Source organism: Pogona vitticeps, chromosome 2 (genome assembly GCF_051106095.1).
Source record: "Pogona vitticeps strain Pit_001003342236 chromosome 2, PviZW2.1, whole genome shotgun sequence".
In the NCBI taxonomy this organism is placed as follows: domain Eukaryota; kingdom Metazoa; phylum Chordata; class Lepidosauria; order Squamata; family Agamidae; genus Pogona; species Pogona vitticeps.
Window position 1 is genome coordinate 105,999,356 of NC_135784.1, and position 16,785 is coordinate 106,016,140.

Below are 16,785 nucleotides of genomic sequence, written 5' to 3' on the forward strand. Positions count from 1 at the left end.
AACAGCTTCATATGTGAGTTACCACACTTGCACAGTGTTTTGGTAGATACATCATGTTTGAAGAAAGATTACTGTTATAATTGCTATGTATTCCGTCCCAACCCCCATGGGACCCTAATTCTGAAGTGGTGAGCATTAGTGTTCACAATTCTTCCAGTTTTCAGGAATTCCATATAATAGCTGTAGATAAAATTCTTAAGGCTGATAGACAACTGTCTTTTCTGTTGCTCTTACTAATAGTCAAGAGTGACTGATATTTCTTGAATAGAAGATAATGACTGGAATTCTTGACTTTTGACAGCAGCCTACTTCACCTAATGATGGGTAAGGATGTGATGGAATCTCCTCAGTTGCTATTGCTCAACAAAACATGCTGTCCTGACATGACAGGACTGTCTGATGTGAATTCGCCAGTGCTCACAAGAGATTTAACCTTAAGCATAAGGAGAAACAGCAAGCATTATATATGCTATTTCTTTTATTTATTTTTTTATTTGCTTGTTTATTGCATGTTAAGCAAAATTTAGCAGCACAAAACGAGTGCTTGTCTTCTGGATACACAACAGATACACCAAGCAGAAAAGGAACAGGCTCATTGATGAAAAAGACCCACGAAAAGCACCCAGTGCTTTCATAAACTACCTGTTTAAGAAAGAAATCAATAGTAGCTGTCTTTTCTGATAATGCACATTTTCTAGATGTGCCTAGAGATAAATATTTCACAGAATGTGAGAGCAGGGAAAAAACACTTATTGTTCACACTAGTTACTGCAACTCATACCGAGGAAGTGAAATCAAGGAAATGTTGAGCTAAAGTTTGACATGCATCTGCATTGTTGCAGTCTGGAAGAGTTTTAGCTGTTACGGGTGCCTCCTCTCAAATCTTGGGATTTGTAATTGGGTGAGGTTGTTAGAAAGTTCAGCCAAAGATATCTAGTTCACTTCCTTTGATCTCTACCATGAGTTCTGTGCAGCAGATAATTCGAAATACATCACCAAACAAATTCTGAAATTCCTTAGGATGGGCAACATGATAGTTGCAGTGGCATCAGCTATTTCTAAGTGTTGTGTAGATCCGTTCTTAGCTTCACTGGTTACTGCTTGGGGAGGGGCGATGTGGTGCAGTTGGCCTTTCTCTCTCAGAATCCCTGGCAGCATAAGAGATCCAGCAGTTTCTGGGCACCTTGAAACAACAAGGAGTCCCTTGTTGGTAGAAGCTTTTTTTGGGGGGGGGGAGGAACAAAACAATGCTATACTTGTTTGCCCAGAAAAGAGCCACTCAATTTTATAAAGCTTGGTTTGAGGTAAAAAAAAAAATTGTAGGATTCACTGCCTTAACGCTGTGTTTTTTATAAGCAAAATTGTAAAAACACTCAGTTCTATACAAAGAGAGACAAGTGCTACCTTAGGACATGTATCTTTGGGTCTGACTACACTGGAAAGCTAAATCAAGACAATTTGGTTTTGCTGCACTTTGATTCATAGCCTGTTGAAATGTCAGTGAGTGCTCTCTCTGGGGCTGCAGATTGATTCAGGAGTTCACCATTCCTACTGAATGCAGTGCAATTCTTATTCCAGCCCACACACCCCTTTCTTTCCTTCCTCTGGTCCAGCCTCTGCCAGTCTGACAGGGAATTGATTGGGGCATAAATATGGGAAATAATAATGATGACCCAGCAATAAGGTGGTATTGTGATCTAGTGCTAATCTCATATATGTAAGAAATTTTAGAAAGAATGTGGGCACGTGTTTCCCCGATCCTGAACATCATATCCCGACTATCTATGTCACCAAAACTTATCACAAGTAACCACAAAGGAAAACACCCATTTGCATAGTTCCGGATTTAAAAAGTAGAAGTCCCTCAGTGGCAAAGGAAAAAAAAGCTACTTTGGAAGCAAAAAGGGGCTGTGTCAGATCAGAGAGACTCGTTCCTGAATATATCCCTAACAATCCTGTTGAACTTTGTAGACCTCTGGGGAAAAATCAGAAGCCTGTGTTCATCACAATAGGCATTTATCCCAATTAAGGGTTAATTATAGAATGAAACCAGACAGTCTTTTCCAAGCATATCAAAATTCATCTGAGTATTGAGGTATAATTCTTTTCAATGTTGCAATAATTCCAGGCAACATCAGCTTGTCTAATTCTACAAGCTTTATTTAATTACATTCCATCTGCACAAAATAGTTCAAAAGGTAACAAGTCAAAATGTATTCAAAACATTCTTACAGCTATGGAAAACTGTAGGCACAAATGCTTTAAAATGTATCTTTTCAAGTTGTGAAAAGCTGCAGGTGTGATTGCCATAAGCTTTTAGCTATAAAAGTTACATACAAGAACTTAAGTCATATTTGAATAAAACACTATAGGAGTTTATAGCCTTAAAGGCACAAATAAAAGCATGGAGTAGATTTTTCAAAAGACCAGAGTTCTTATCAAATAAAATACATTGAAAAAAAATGACTTTCTTAGCCTCTGTGGACACACACAAAATAATTTTAATGCTCCCTCAGCCAAACCAGTTTAAATCTATGCAGGAAAATCCATGGTGATTGTTTTTGTTGGTATCTGCTGTGTATGGTGTAGTGTGAAGTGTTGTGATGTGTGTCTCCTATATTTATAGTTCTTTCAATTGTTTTCGTTTCCCTTCAAACTATAAACAATCATTCCTCCAGGGGCCTGGAGAACCAGGGGCCTCATGCCTCAAGGAAAAAAAAAGGTAATTCTGTTGTTGTTGCACCTTCTGTAACAAAATCTTGCAAGCCACTCCTATGATGATAATGTAATTGTTTTGCAGAGCCCTGAAGAGTAAACATCTGTAGTGTAAATCAATTGTTGTACCATTGTCCTAGACACCACTATCCTGGAAAACTAAAATATTGTAGTTATAGAGAGTGCGAGCTATAGGACCTGGAAACACCACCTCCATATTATTTATTTATTTATTTTGCACTGGCTTTAGTAAACCATTGTTCAAACCTCAATTTCAGAAGCACTTTCATTTTCAGGGCTACATTTTCTGCACCCTTCTCAATTATTTCAACATTCTGCACACACAAAAATTCACATCTTAACATCTGGACGGATTCGAATCAGCCTTTGCGTCAAGTGGTCAGTAAAAACACTTCGAATTCACCTGTTTTATAAGCAGAACAAGTCCTGCAGTATTTGACCATGTAGTCCCAGCCTTAGTTTGTGACTAAGTAGAGAGAAAGTTGAAAATAGATATTGCAGATCTTTTTTTGTAAATAAGAGGAAGTGGACTATGTGGATAGAAACAATCTCATCAAAGTCCGGTATGCTCCTCTTGAGAGGATGCTGGCAGTACTCAGTGAGTGCAGGGATAAATCTTCTGCGCCTACACTATAGACAGGAATAGTTGTCCTTTAGTTCTGTGTACTTTCTTACCTTAAAAAAAGCAAAAACGGTGCATTCTGATTGATTAGACTTTGTCTTAGAAATTGCTTCATTCTAGAAAAGAAGATATTCTGTGGACTACCCCCATTTCCCCAAGGGTGTGTTTTTTCTTGGCAAGGTTGAAAGAAAGGAAGAGATGCCCTCCTGTATTTTTCTGATTACTTTTCCATTGGGCCTTCACATCTTTATGCAGAATCAGATTCAAATATGTTCTGCCTTGTATATTTGTAAACATAATAAATATTACAAAGACACAGTAAGTCTCCTGTGTGCTCTCATCCAAAGAAAACAACTCTGCCATGTTATTCTTGGACTTCTCACCAGCCTGAGTTGGTGGGGGAGAGCTTAACAATATAAATGTTATGCCTTGGAAGAAAATGCTTTTGCTGACGGCAGCCTTTTCTGTTTCCTACTGTGTCATTCCACCGGCTTTCCAAAGCTGAGCAAGTAACTTCTTTCTGCCTTTGAAAAGAAATCTTTGGTATCACACAGCAGTTATTTGATGCTAAATAATTCTGCTGATGGTGTTTCAAAGAGAGCTGGCTTCAGCAACAGGAATTTCTGTCAGACTGTATTCCTCATTTCAAAAGATTAGCAGACAAGAGAAATCGCTGCTTAACTCGTCTCTTAAAATTTGCTCTCCCCCCCCCATAATCAGTCCGTAGATAATTTCTTTGTAACATCTCAATAAATGAATGTACCAATACTGTTTATATTTTTTTTAAAAAGTGAACATTCTGGGCATGCTAATATATTTGCCCGTAGAAGTTCTCCCCTTGCCCTTTCAAGAAAGGTTTAAGAAGGATGTGGAGACAGATTTTTTCAAACTGTTACTTTTAAAAAAATGTTTTTATTGTTTGCAGGTTATTGTGATGAGTAGGTTTTATTTATTGTGATGATTTTAATGGTTGTGTTGTTTAACACATGTTCAGTTTGTTTTGAAGAACGTTTGGTGGCTTCCTTGAATGCCCCTTTTTAGTGCAAAGGCAGATTTAAAAGGGGATATTAACGAAAAATTCAAACAAACAACATGTGAACTGTGTGCCTTTCCATCAAGCTACTGCCTCGTTCCATAGGAAACTCTAGGACTTTCTTATAGACAGGTTTCTCTCCACATGAGTTCTGAGATGGTTCACCAACTTGGCTATCTCAGAAGGGGAAGGCTCTTTATCTTTGTCATAACAACTGTATAACTAGAAGCCTTTAGAGACAGCGAGTTTAAATAACAGAACAATTTTTTAAAAAGCTCCTGTTATTTTCAACCCTTTGATGAATATAGCTGTATTGTTGAAGTCCACTGATAGGAAATGTTTTGTGTCATAAGACTCCTTGGAAACTGCAGTCTTGAAAGGCTGCTTCAAAAAAATAAAATAAATAATAAACACTGCTTGCATCTTATCTCTGAGCCAGTTGGGAGGCTGTTTATTATCATATGGTGGGGCTTTCTTTTAAGCTTGTGAGGGGCAGGATGAGGAAGAGTTTCCAGTGAGGGAGGAGGGGGAAAAAACACCCTGATTTCTAAATGGAGACCTACAGGAAAGGAAGTGTAACATTTTCTCTGTATAATTTTTAAACCAGAGGAGAAAAGAATGAGGAAGACAAACACTAAGGTTCTGTAAATTCATATTTGCACAAGTGTGAAAGGCTTTGCTCGTGAATGGTTGTTTGTATTTGTGGCTATAATTAAGGCTTGATAACCTTTTAGAGCAGGATGGGTGACCTCTGTGGGGCGGGAGACCATTTTTTCACATTTTCTGGTCGACCAGGGCCTACAGTCCCAAGGAGGAGGAACCAAAGGACTAATGAGACCAATTTGTATATTTAATTTTTACAGTTGTTATTATTTGTTTTGGGTTGTTGGTGTTTTTTTTAACTAAAAATTAGTTTAGTTTTTTTGAAATTTTTAAAAATGAATGAGCCCCTTTGTGCCCTCCAAAGGTCAAAGAAGAACATTTAATTTGCCTCCAGACGCCACTTGCAAACCATGGAATTCATTTTTTTTGCCCACTCTCAGTTTGCATGAGAACTGTGTTCTGCATAGGCGCAAAGCTTGGAAGTAACAAGTTGTATGTTGTGTAGTTACATGTAAAAGGCTACTTTTGGGGATACAAAAGGTTTTCAAGGAATTGCTTTTCAAAACTTAATGTAACAGTCAGAATTAGAATTAATAGTGTAATGGGTAATATTTTACAGTTATGTTGAAAAGTTACTTCTAAAAGGAATGTTAAGGCATTTTAGTGACATTTTTATTAGAACTTCCATTCCTCCGTTCCCATTTTGTTTTTAAAAGTAATTTTATGTAATAGCAAAGTAACAAGCAACAGAAAAAGTATGTGGAAAGTTACTTTTCCACCACTAAAGTGAGGAATGGCATTGTAAACAGTGTATAGAGTAACAAGAACAAATTAATTTTCAAACGATACTTTCAAAGCTCTGTTTTTAGCGTGCATTAAATAACCCAGTGGTTTTCATCTGTTTCTGTTCTCCAGAGAAAAATAGCTATCGGAGGGCTAGGTTCCTTGGAACAAATTAGCCACGATTGCTAGTTGTTGGCAACAGCAAGACTGTTGGTGGCATTCTTGCTTTTCTGAAGTACATGTGTGCTGTAACTGGAAAAACAGTGCTTTTCGTTGGGGAATGACAGCTGAATTTCTGCAGGCCTTGTGGTTTGTTTTGTGATCTGAGCCATAAAATGTGATTGTGGCGAAAGTGGCCACATCAAACCATTTGGATGGAAAAGGCCACTTTCAGGGTGCTCCCTGTTGTCTCTCATTGACTGGCTTGCTATGTGGGCTTGGGATAAGAGGAAAGACGGCTTTCTGCTGGCTGGTATTTGAAGTGTTCCAGCATTGGAGACACCTGGAAATCTAATTGCAATTGTAAGATTAGCATTCAGAGAACAAAAGCAATTAGTATGTTTAAAGGACATAATTTAAAGCAGATTAATTTATATAAAGAGGCATGTTGTGGATTGGGTGTTTCCTTCTCTCTCTCTCTCTCTCTCTGTGCTTGAAGCAAAGAATTATTGGTTATATAACTGCTAAAATAAATAAATCACTCATGTCTATAAGTAATAATTAGTTCCCATGACTACTTCTTGGGCTAATGATTCAGCCCAAGTGGCTCTTTTTCTCTTTCATCCCTATTTAGTATGAGCTAAAGTAGTCACTGGAATTTTTTACCTCCTGCCTGTGACCTGGTTTAACTACTGCAGAACCTTTAAAAATCCAATGTGTACTGGCCATCTTTGTGGGAATGGCCCTTTCCACTTTCTTAGCCAGGGATGGCCTGCACCATCTTCTTTTCTTTGCTCCATTTGGAAAAAAAAAGCATTATAAAGTTTGAGAGTGGTTCTCGGCCTTCAGAACTTACCTGACACATTCCACATGGACTATACTTCTATAACTGTCTTCACACCACCTGCAGTTTCGGTTTGGAGAAAAAATGTTTGTTGTTTGTGTTAATAATTATTGTCATTGTCAAGCATTTGTACTTGTAGTAACAGCAGTAGTAAAATGGCTCAAGACATTCCCTTCCCTGAGTATCAGAGATCTAAAAATATGCTTTTGATTTATGGTGGCACACTTCCTTCCTTTTCTGGATATTCTGCCCAGGCAATGGAGATCTCAAGGTATTGCTGTGATACTGATATTGCAAACCCTTAAATGCTTTTCTCTCCCTTTTCCCCCCCCAGGTCTATAACTCCAACAAAGACAACCAAAGTGAAGGCAGTAAGTGACTTTTTTTTTTAATTGATTGGACTAAGACTGTGGGTTCCTGAGGAAACAGTGGGTAGAACTCTGCATCCCTGGCTCTCATAAAGCCAGTAGGTGGTGCTGCTAGTAATGCACTTTTACTTCAGCCAGTAAACAACCTGGCTCCAGGCTATGTCCATTACCTAGGTAGATACTGTACTTTAAAGATTTGAGCAATGAGCAGTTTCCACAGTGATACCAAATCGGCTGGTGAAAGACAGCCGTTGTTTTGTGTCTGCTCATGCTGCAGGATCCTTGAATTCTATACAAAAGGTTTTATGGTTTAAGATGCTGGAGGTTCTGCAAGTGAGCATTTTGGATGCAACCCAGGAGGTGCAGAGGGCTGAAACTGGCTGTGTTGCAAATTCTTTGTTTCCTTTGGCAAGTTACTTAACGGCCTTTTGTCTCAGTTTACACAACCCAGGCACAGCCGTTTACAGAAGGGGGAGCAAGGAGGAGAACTAAGGTTTTTCTGAATCTCAGTTCCTTGTTTAACCTTCCTTAGATGATGATTAATAAGGACGATGTATTTTGCACTCAAAAGAGTGTGTCAAAGCCTTGAGATTGCCTCTGGACTGTCATCAAACTGATGAACCCTTGGGATGAATGGTTCTTTGTATGTGAAGTAGCACAATTACATATTTTCCTCCTTTGATCTCAACTGTTCAATAAAGCATAGTGCTTGGGATGCTTTTGATGGATGACCTGAACCTCTTCCCTCTGCTCTTTAAAATCCTGTCTGTTTCTAAGAAGCTGATCACCTTGCAAATATTTGTGTGGCTCAGGTTCCTACACCCCCACCCCACTTGAGGCTGTGCAGTGGTGGTGGAACTGTTGTTTATCCAGCATTAGGGATGCAATGTTTTTGTGGGTTTGCTTTCTTTGTGCACCTGTCTTCCGTTTTAGAATGTGGATGAATGGCCCTTTAAAAAGAAGATGTAAGGGCAGAAATATTGGGAATGACTCTCAAGAAGGGGAGTCCTGTTTCCTTCCCCTCCCTTCGAGGCAGGGTTCACTCAGTCAAAAACCGCATGAGATCATCACCCCTTTTCTAACTAAGGGATTCCTGCAGCCGGTGTGTCTTTATAAATAGAACGTTGTCCCTCATAAATTTGAGAAGCAGCACAAACTCCTTCAGCTGTTAAGTCACTCTGGCTGACAGAACACTACACATTAGCTCAGCTTTCTTTCCAATCCACTATTGAGAAGTGGGACATAATTTTAAACCCACACTTTCCTCCCTGAGAGCCCCTCTCTCTTCCTCAGGACAAGATTTACATACCTGTCATCTCTTCTACAGAACCACAGACTCATACAGGATGGTGGCATTAGAAGCAATTACATTTTGACAGAATGTAAGACCCTGTCAACTTAGCCTTTCCCCCTTAGCTGTAAACCTACCCACCCACCCCGTGTCTGGGCTCCAGCAGCGTGTACATGTTTGTATCTAGTGATCCACAACTGGCTTTGTATGGGCTAGTTGGTGGTGTAATTTCTCTGTCAGATGTATGTCTGGAGCACTTCCAGAAGCTTCAGGAGGACCGGTCGGTAACCTTCAACTTGCTAAAGCACGTTAAAGCATGTATTCATCATCATCTTGGAACTGCAGAGCCAGAAGTGACCCTTTGGATTATCAAGTCCAGCCCCTGTCAAGGAGGCACAGCAAGGAACTGAACTCCCAACCTCTGGCTCTAAAGCCAGGTACCTAAACCACTGAGTTGTCCAGCAGTTCTGAATGTACACACACAGATATGCACACAGTCAAATGCAGTGTGTCCTTGTCATTGGGAAATAAAGCATTTACTGTTGAGCTAAGCAATACAATGCACATATCTCATCATAACAGTTTCTCAATGAGAGCCCTACTATTCAGGAAATAGTAACTTGTTGGGTGGGCTTTCCCAATTTTGATCTTTCTGACAATCACATTTTCAGTGATGTGAAAATATCAGATAGTGCAAAATGTTCTGAAACACAGTCTCTAGAGAGACAAAGAAGGAATACATGATGCTGTACAAAAACAGCAGTAGAATCTCAGTCTGCTTAGATTTCACAGCATCATTCTAGATTGTCACATACCCTAAGCTGTTTCCAAATCATTATAAAGTGGCAAATTAATATTCTTTTTTTTTAAAAACTATGTGACAGAAAATATAAATGAGAAATGACTGATTTAATTAGAGATTTCAGTGTTAAGTAAGTTGCATTGCACCATAAGTAGTAAAAACAGATGCTTGCAGAATGCTGATTAATGTAGCTTGATGAAAAATAGATCAGCTAAGCATCCTTGCCATTATTAATTTGTACATTGCCACTGTTAATGTCAACAATTTTTCTTTCTGCTTCAGTAGTGCCAGAAAGTAGACTGCTCATCCATTTCCGATGAGTACAACAAAGTTACTCGTTTATCGAGTTGGCTGCCCTACTGACTTTAAGCATCCAAAATATTATGCAAAACAAGCGCATCAGCCTTAAGAAAGTTGATTGCTGTAAGTTGTTTGTATACTAGGTGCTGTAATAAACCTAGATAGTGGGCAGGTTAATCCTAAACCCAGATGTATCTTGCTACAGGGGATTAGGATCCGGAGATGATCCCCTCTAGCCGCAGGGGCTCCTCCTCTGTTTGAGGACTGCATGACTGTAAGGATACCACTGCCTGCAGCTGACAGCTTTAACACATAGGATTGTACAGAGTGGAGTGGAGATGGTTGAAAGGTCCACTGTAGCTTTATCTGATGAAGTTAGCTTTCTTTCTCTTTCCTGCAGAAACTGAGAACAGACTAGGAAGAGGGCAAATGTGGAAAACCTCAACACCAGGATGTAGACTGGTTGTGTCTGTGTCTGTGTGTGAGTGAATGAGTGAGTGAGTGAGTGAGTGAGTGAGAGAGAGAGAGAGAGAGAGAGAGAGAGAGAGAGAGAAGGAAACTTCTATACTGCAACATTTTTTTTCAGCTCTCTAAATGTTCAGATCAGTGTTGTCTATTTCTTCATAGCACAGTCAGGTTTACAATTATCACAAGATCTGTTCTGTCCCAGTTCTTTCAAGGAATCTAAATACAGTCGTAGCCAAAAATATTGGCATCCTTGCAATTCTGTCAGAAAATGCAACCCTTCTCTCAGAAAATTGTTGCAGTTGCAGATGTTTTGGTACTCACATGTTCGTTTCTTTGGTTTGCGTTGGAACAACACACACACACACACACACACACACACACACACACACACACACAAACAAACAAACAAACAAACAAACAAACAAACAGTGAAGAAAAGTCATATCTGATACAATCCCACACAGGGATTCTGAGAGAAGGGTTGCATTTTCTGACAGAATTGCAAGGGTGCCAATATTTTTGGCCATGACTGTAGATAGGTGATGAACATATGAAAAACATGCTATGAGTCCTCTCTAGAAAATTTGGACCTCCCGCTGCAAATGTGTGCTTGGTGCAGAATGATAGTTGCTGTGCATTGAAGATGGGGGAAATGTGTGGCTTTCCAGATGTTGTTGTGTGCTGTCATGTTGCTTTACACTAAAGGTAGTGCTATGAATTGAGAATTTCCAAGAGGGCCTTTCATTGAGAGCCCTGCTCAGGTGTGCCAAACTAAGGATGGTGGCTTCCCTATTCATTCATTCATTCATTCATTCATTCATTCATTCATTCATTCATTCATTCATTCATTCATTCATTTATTTATTTATTTATTTATTTATTTATTTATTTATTTTTATATATTATACCACTCTGGGCGGCTAACAACAAACATGTGTATAATTAAAATAGTGTAAATCCATGAACAACATTAGTAACAGAACATTCCAAAAGATAATAAATGATAGATAGACAAGAGAAAGAAAGATAAATTAGATGCTGGCAAGAAGGAAGGCCTGGATGTAAACCCATGTTTTTAGTTGGGTTTTAAATGTACCCAGCGTAGGGGCTGCGCGAATCTCAGGAGGGAGATTGTTCCAAAGGCGAGGAGCCACCGCCGAGAAGGCCCGGCTTCGAGTCTTTTCCCTCCGGGCCTCCCTCGGCGTCAGGCTCCTCAGCCTCACCTCCTGGCTCGCGCGGGTGGTCCGGGTAGATCTTGGTGGGAGCAGGCGTTCCGCCAAGTATCGAGGTCCCAAACCGTTACTACTGAATTAGTCTTGCTGAGTAGGGCTGATAGGAGTTGGGGGTCTGACCACTTCTGAACAGCCACATTTCCTCCTTTTCTGCTGGCCATAGTAGGAACAGCAAAGGATCAGACAGTCCAACAAGATCTGGAATGTGCTCACCCTGCTTTATCTTGTATTCAGAGGCAATTCTTTTGAGAACACACCAAAGCCTTTGGACCTTATGAGGTCTGTTTTCCCATTTAAAGAGAACAGTGTGGTGGATTGCAAGGTACTCTTGAAGTCCAGCCTTTATATATTCTGTTGAAGCTGATCCTTTATTTATGCTTTGTAGGTTTTTTTTAATTGTATCTGTGCCTGTTTTATTACTACTTTATGGATTGTCTGTATTAGTTTTCAAGTGGAATGATTTAGAAGCCTCTGTTGGTTGGAAAACATGGTATAGCTAAAACGTTTTAACTTGACATTTTAAAATAAATAAAATCTGTTTTTGCAGTCAATTTTAGAAGTAGAAATAGATAAACTGTGGCTGTAAATCAGATGCTTAGCATAGTATGTGTAAGCCCACTAAATCAGTGGGGGTTTGCTGAGCCAACTCCTCTCTAAATTCCATTAATTCAAAATGTCCTACTCTAGTTGCAAAGTCCTATGGGAAACAGAAGGGTTTCAGCCTATATATAATCTTCAGGCAAACAAAGGAAACTATTTTTAGTTTTTAAAACAAAACGTAAGGGCTCATTTCCATTACACTTTTTATACTAGGGTACATGGGCATAGCAGGGCATGAATACAGAAATATACAAGTAGTTGGAAAAACGTGCATCATAATAGTGTATACTCTCTCTATTCCTTCTTAACACACATATACATGTCCAGTTCCTACACTTCTGTGTTTTAAGGAGGATCGGGAGTGATAGTACATAAAGTTGCAGTTCACAATTCATGTACCACCTTTGTGTGTTTATTTGAGCATTCATACAGTACTGTAGAAGAAACCTCATGGGAACTGGCCCTGTGTTACTTAATTTAATAAGTAATAGGGTTTGTTTCTCCAGCTTTCTTCTGTTATTCTGAGACCTTATTTTGTGTTGCCTCTATAGAGAAACCTTTGTTTGTAGGAACTTCATTACATGAAAAAATAACAATTTAGTGGTCGTTTCAGCCAAACTGTTTTGCAAATAGAGGAAGGAATCTTCCTTTCTTCCTTTTTATTTATACCCTGCCTTTCTCACAATAAAAGGACCTGAGACAGCTTGAAAAGTATTTAAAAAGCAAATACAAATACAATTAAAATAATATAAATTTCAGTATTTTTTTAAAAAAATGGCTGAAATCCTGTTGCCATAACTTACACTGCATAAGGTAGATGACATCATCAGCCTTACATGGCATGAAATGCAGCAACAGGATTTCAGCCAATTAAACATAGGAATTGTTTACATAAAAACAGTTTAAAACAATTTAAAAGCACATTGAAAAGTTAAAAAAACCTAACATTTCCATTAAAAATCACTCCCATGGCATCTAGTTACTATTCAAAAGGCTACTTAAGAGAAAGGTTTTTATATGCTTATAGATGAAGAACAGGAAGGGTATTAAATTAGCCTCCCATGCAAGAGACTTTCATAGCTTGGAAGTAGTTACTGAAAAGATTCTTTCTCATCTCCTCTGAGACTGGAAGGATTTAAAGAACTCTCCCAAATATATGTTAAACCAAGGAGGTTTATATGGGGAGATACAGTCCTTCAGACAGCCTGGATTAGTCGTATAAACGTTGAATTATGGCTAGAAATTGATCAATAGCCAGTGAGGCTTGTGGAACAATTAATCTCAGCTCTCTTTTGGACCCGAACATTTTCCAAAGACAGTCCTATGTAAAATGCATTACAGTAATCCAGGCAGGGTCTGTCTAAATGAGCACACTGTATCTCCACAGCCAGATGAGTCTTCTGCAGAGATGAATGCAGATAGAATACCAGCTGTTACTGTGCAGACATGCCCCAGCCAGTGTCGAGGTATGTATGGCAAATTGTGAATGTGAGCTTTCAGGGGAATGAAACCCTACCGAGCACAGGTTGAATTCTTGTCTCCTAATCTGCCTTTTGACCGACCAGGAACATTTCTGTCCTGTCTCTATTAAGCTTCATTTTATTCACACTCATCCAGTTCTTTAATGACATCAGAGGCTGGTTTAGACCCAAAACAGCTTCCTTGGTATTACGTTGGAATGAGATACATAGTTTAGTGTCATCAAAATATTTGTTGCACCAAACCCTAAAAAATCAGGACAGCCTCTCCCAGCAGTTTCATGTAAATATTATATAGTATAGGAGACAGGATTGAACACTGAGGTACCCCAAAGCCAACAACAGCCAGGACATCAGGCAGGAATCAGCACCACCTTTCCGCTTTGTTTGAACAAGTGATGAACCATAGCTAGCATTTTGATCTAAAACTGGCCAAGTCATGTACCCCCTTCAGGGATCTAGCATTTATAGGCATCTTTGTTTCACTAATTTAAATTGAAATTGAATAAGTTTGCCAAAGGGGCTTAATTGAATCTTATTATTTCCGTAGTGAGAGTATTTTAGTTCTTATTCATTCCACTATTCATTTGCATGCCTTTGGGATAGATTATTTTCCATGGAATAAATGATTAATTTAGCATGAGGATAATGCATTGTGGAAATCTTCAAATGAAATGAATAAAAGTTGCTGTGGGGTACCGTCCAGTATGATACAATGCCCATTTAGGAATGCCAAACCTGCTATAACAGGGATGAAAAACAGCTGACTAGCCAGATTGATTTCTACTACCAAATTGTTATTCCCGCTCATTCATCGTATTTGGATGAATGGCTATAATGCAAAAGTTCTACCAAAGATGTCAGTTCTAGGAGGGCAGAACTGTGGCTGTTAATTCTTTATGACTTTTCTGGCACTGTGTAAATAGTCGGCTTCTAGGCATAGCAGTCTCCTCCTAAAAGTGACATTTGTGCCATTACTTCCATGTACTTACTCAGTTTTTAGTGATCTTCTTATTTATAGCTATGGCTCTGTGCGGATTCCACATATATACAAGTTCTATATAACTTGTATATAAGCATATATTGGTATTCAAGACTCGAGTTTTGATTGGCGGTGGCAAGATGCATGTTTGCTGGGAGAGCGTTAAAAGCAGCTGCGGGGGTGGCATGACAGCGGATGGAACTGTCTTCCAGCAGGCTGTATATGGCTATATATATATGGAGCGTGTTGGGATGGGCCGAGAGTTCAGTTAAGTTTTAGTTCAGTTTGAGTTTGAGCTACAGATAAAAGGAACTAAAATGAGAATTCAGTTTTAGGCAGTTACAGTGAAGTCAGAGTCTGAGGGAAGCTGGAAATGTGAGAGGAAAGAGTGAGAGCTGTGAGGTAGCTATTAAGAGAAAGGTCCTGAGAAAGGTCTGATTTTTGAAGAAGCTGTGGAACTATCGTGTTTTTTTTATTGGAACGGAAGTAAAACCAAATATATGTACCAGCGTTTTTAAAAGAACTACATGAGCTTAAAGAAAGTGAGAAGTAAAGTAAAAGAAAATTCACCTGGGTGATCAGGATTGAATAGCTTGTAATATTGAGTAGACTTCCTTTCTAAAAAATAAACTTAATTTTGGTTTTCAAACGGTTACTATTTTTTGGAAACAGCGGTTCAAAGACACTATGCCATGCATACTGATGGCAAACACTGGGTGTGAAGGTGAAGGAGAGAGTGCGCCGTCCTCCTCACAACTGAACGCGGTAGAGGGGGGGGAATGTGTTGAGGGTGTGTTGGTGGATATAGAACCCGAGCTGGGAGGAGAGCAGGAAAGGCTGGAAGTGTGTCTGGCTGACGAGAAAGGGGAGAAGCTAGACTTAATTGTGTGGGAGGATATAAAAGAGGGGGAAGAGGTGCAAACATTCAAGATCTTAATGGGCACCCACCCTGACCTGCTGTACAAACCGACTGGAGCACAGGACAGGATGGTTTTGCTATGCTGATGCGCGAGTTCCCAAATCTACAAGCTGGTGGAGGGCTCTTGCCTGACCCAAAAGACTTGCGTGTGGGAGAAGATGAACTAGAGCCTCTGGAATGGACTGTGGTGGTGTACCCCCACAACCAGCGTGGGGGGAGGAGGGTGATCAGTCCCAGTCCCTCTTTACTCCAGCCCCAGCGAGAGGGAGACTGGGTGAGGCACCCTTGCTGTGGGACGGTATGCACAGTGAGGAGCGCCCCTCTGAGGCCCATGACCGACAGGGAGCGGTTTGGTCCAGCCCCTTTGTGAGGACTGACATACTAACACCTGAGGTTAAGGTGCGGCGTTATCATCCGTTGCCTGAGTTAAGTTCGATGGACCCGTTCGATCCCATGGAATGAAATCCAGTTGTGTTAAAAATATGGATCAACCTCTGACTCTTATTCCGGCGCCAAGACAGGGGTCACACTTCACAACCAATGAACCCATTCATACTGGGATACATATAATCAATAATCAGAACAATAATATAACAGTCCAAATTTGATTTCCCCTTTTGCTCACTCTTTATATTTCTTTCTGATATGTAGAAATATTACTAGATAGAATGTATAGAATTACCATGGAAAATAATGATCTGTAATGTATCTGTTCAAATCCACCCCCTCTGAGGGTACCCCCATCCCCGTTGTCCCTTACCTTACCCTACCCTTAAAAGAAAAAAGAATAAAAAAGAAAGCTAAGGTGTAGAAAAGGTACATGGCGGCCACAATTCTATGCACCAGTGGATTAAGTCCTATTAAATGTGGAGGGATTTTTGAACAAGACTTTTTTGCTCACAATTACCAACAAAACATTCCCAGGTACATATGCATGGTTGCATATGCACATATATTTGGGAGAGTCCCATGGAAATTGGCGGGACTGTCTTCTAAATAAACCCAGATGGGATTACACTGTCAGACTGAATGAGGTGAGGATGCTTCCAAGCCACTCTAGCTGCTTTACAAATATTATCCCTGACTTCATCCCGAGATGACTTTTCTGTAGTGAGTGCATGGTTCAGATCTGTGTGGATCCTAGTCTTGTAAACTGCTCAACACTTTTCTCCCATTAAACTGCCTGAAGAAAAAGAAAAGAAAAGAAAAAAAAAGAAAATGTAACCCTTTTCTCGGAAAATTGTTGCAGTTGCAAATGTTTTGGTACTCACATGTTCATTTCTTTGGTCTGCATTGGAACAACACAAAAAAAAATAGGGAAGAAAAGTCAGATCCCACACAGAAACCCAAAAATGCACTGGCCAAAATTACTGGCACCCTGTCTAAATTGTAAGAAATAATTGCTTTTCAAGCATGTGATGCACCTTTAATTTGTATTTAGACACACCTGTTGCAAGTAAGAGATGTGGGCAATATAGTGATCACACTTGCAACCCGTTAAGATGGAGAAAAGAAGATTCAACCTTTGTGTTGTGTGTGACACTGACATTGGGGAAAAGAATGAA

The 16,785-nt window shown here is 39.6% G+C and overlaps 1 protein-coding gene across 3 annotated transcripts in view; it reads left to right on the forward strand.

Moving 5' to 3' along the window:
- Positions 1-16,785, forward strand: part of ARHGAP26 (Rho GTPase activating protein 26) — a 400,569-nt gene that overhangs the window by 170,915 nt on the left and 212,869 nt on the right. For all 3 annotated transcript variants that reach the window (XM_020806318.3, XM_020806326.3, XM_020806342.3), the window contains exon 12: positions 7,115-7,151. In XM_020806318.3, the coding sequence (XP_020661977.2) occupies positions 7,115-7,151 (37 nt within the window). The remainder of the gene's footprint in view (positions 1-7,114; positions 7,152-16,785) is intronic.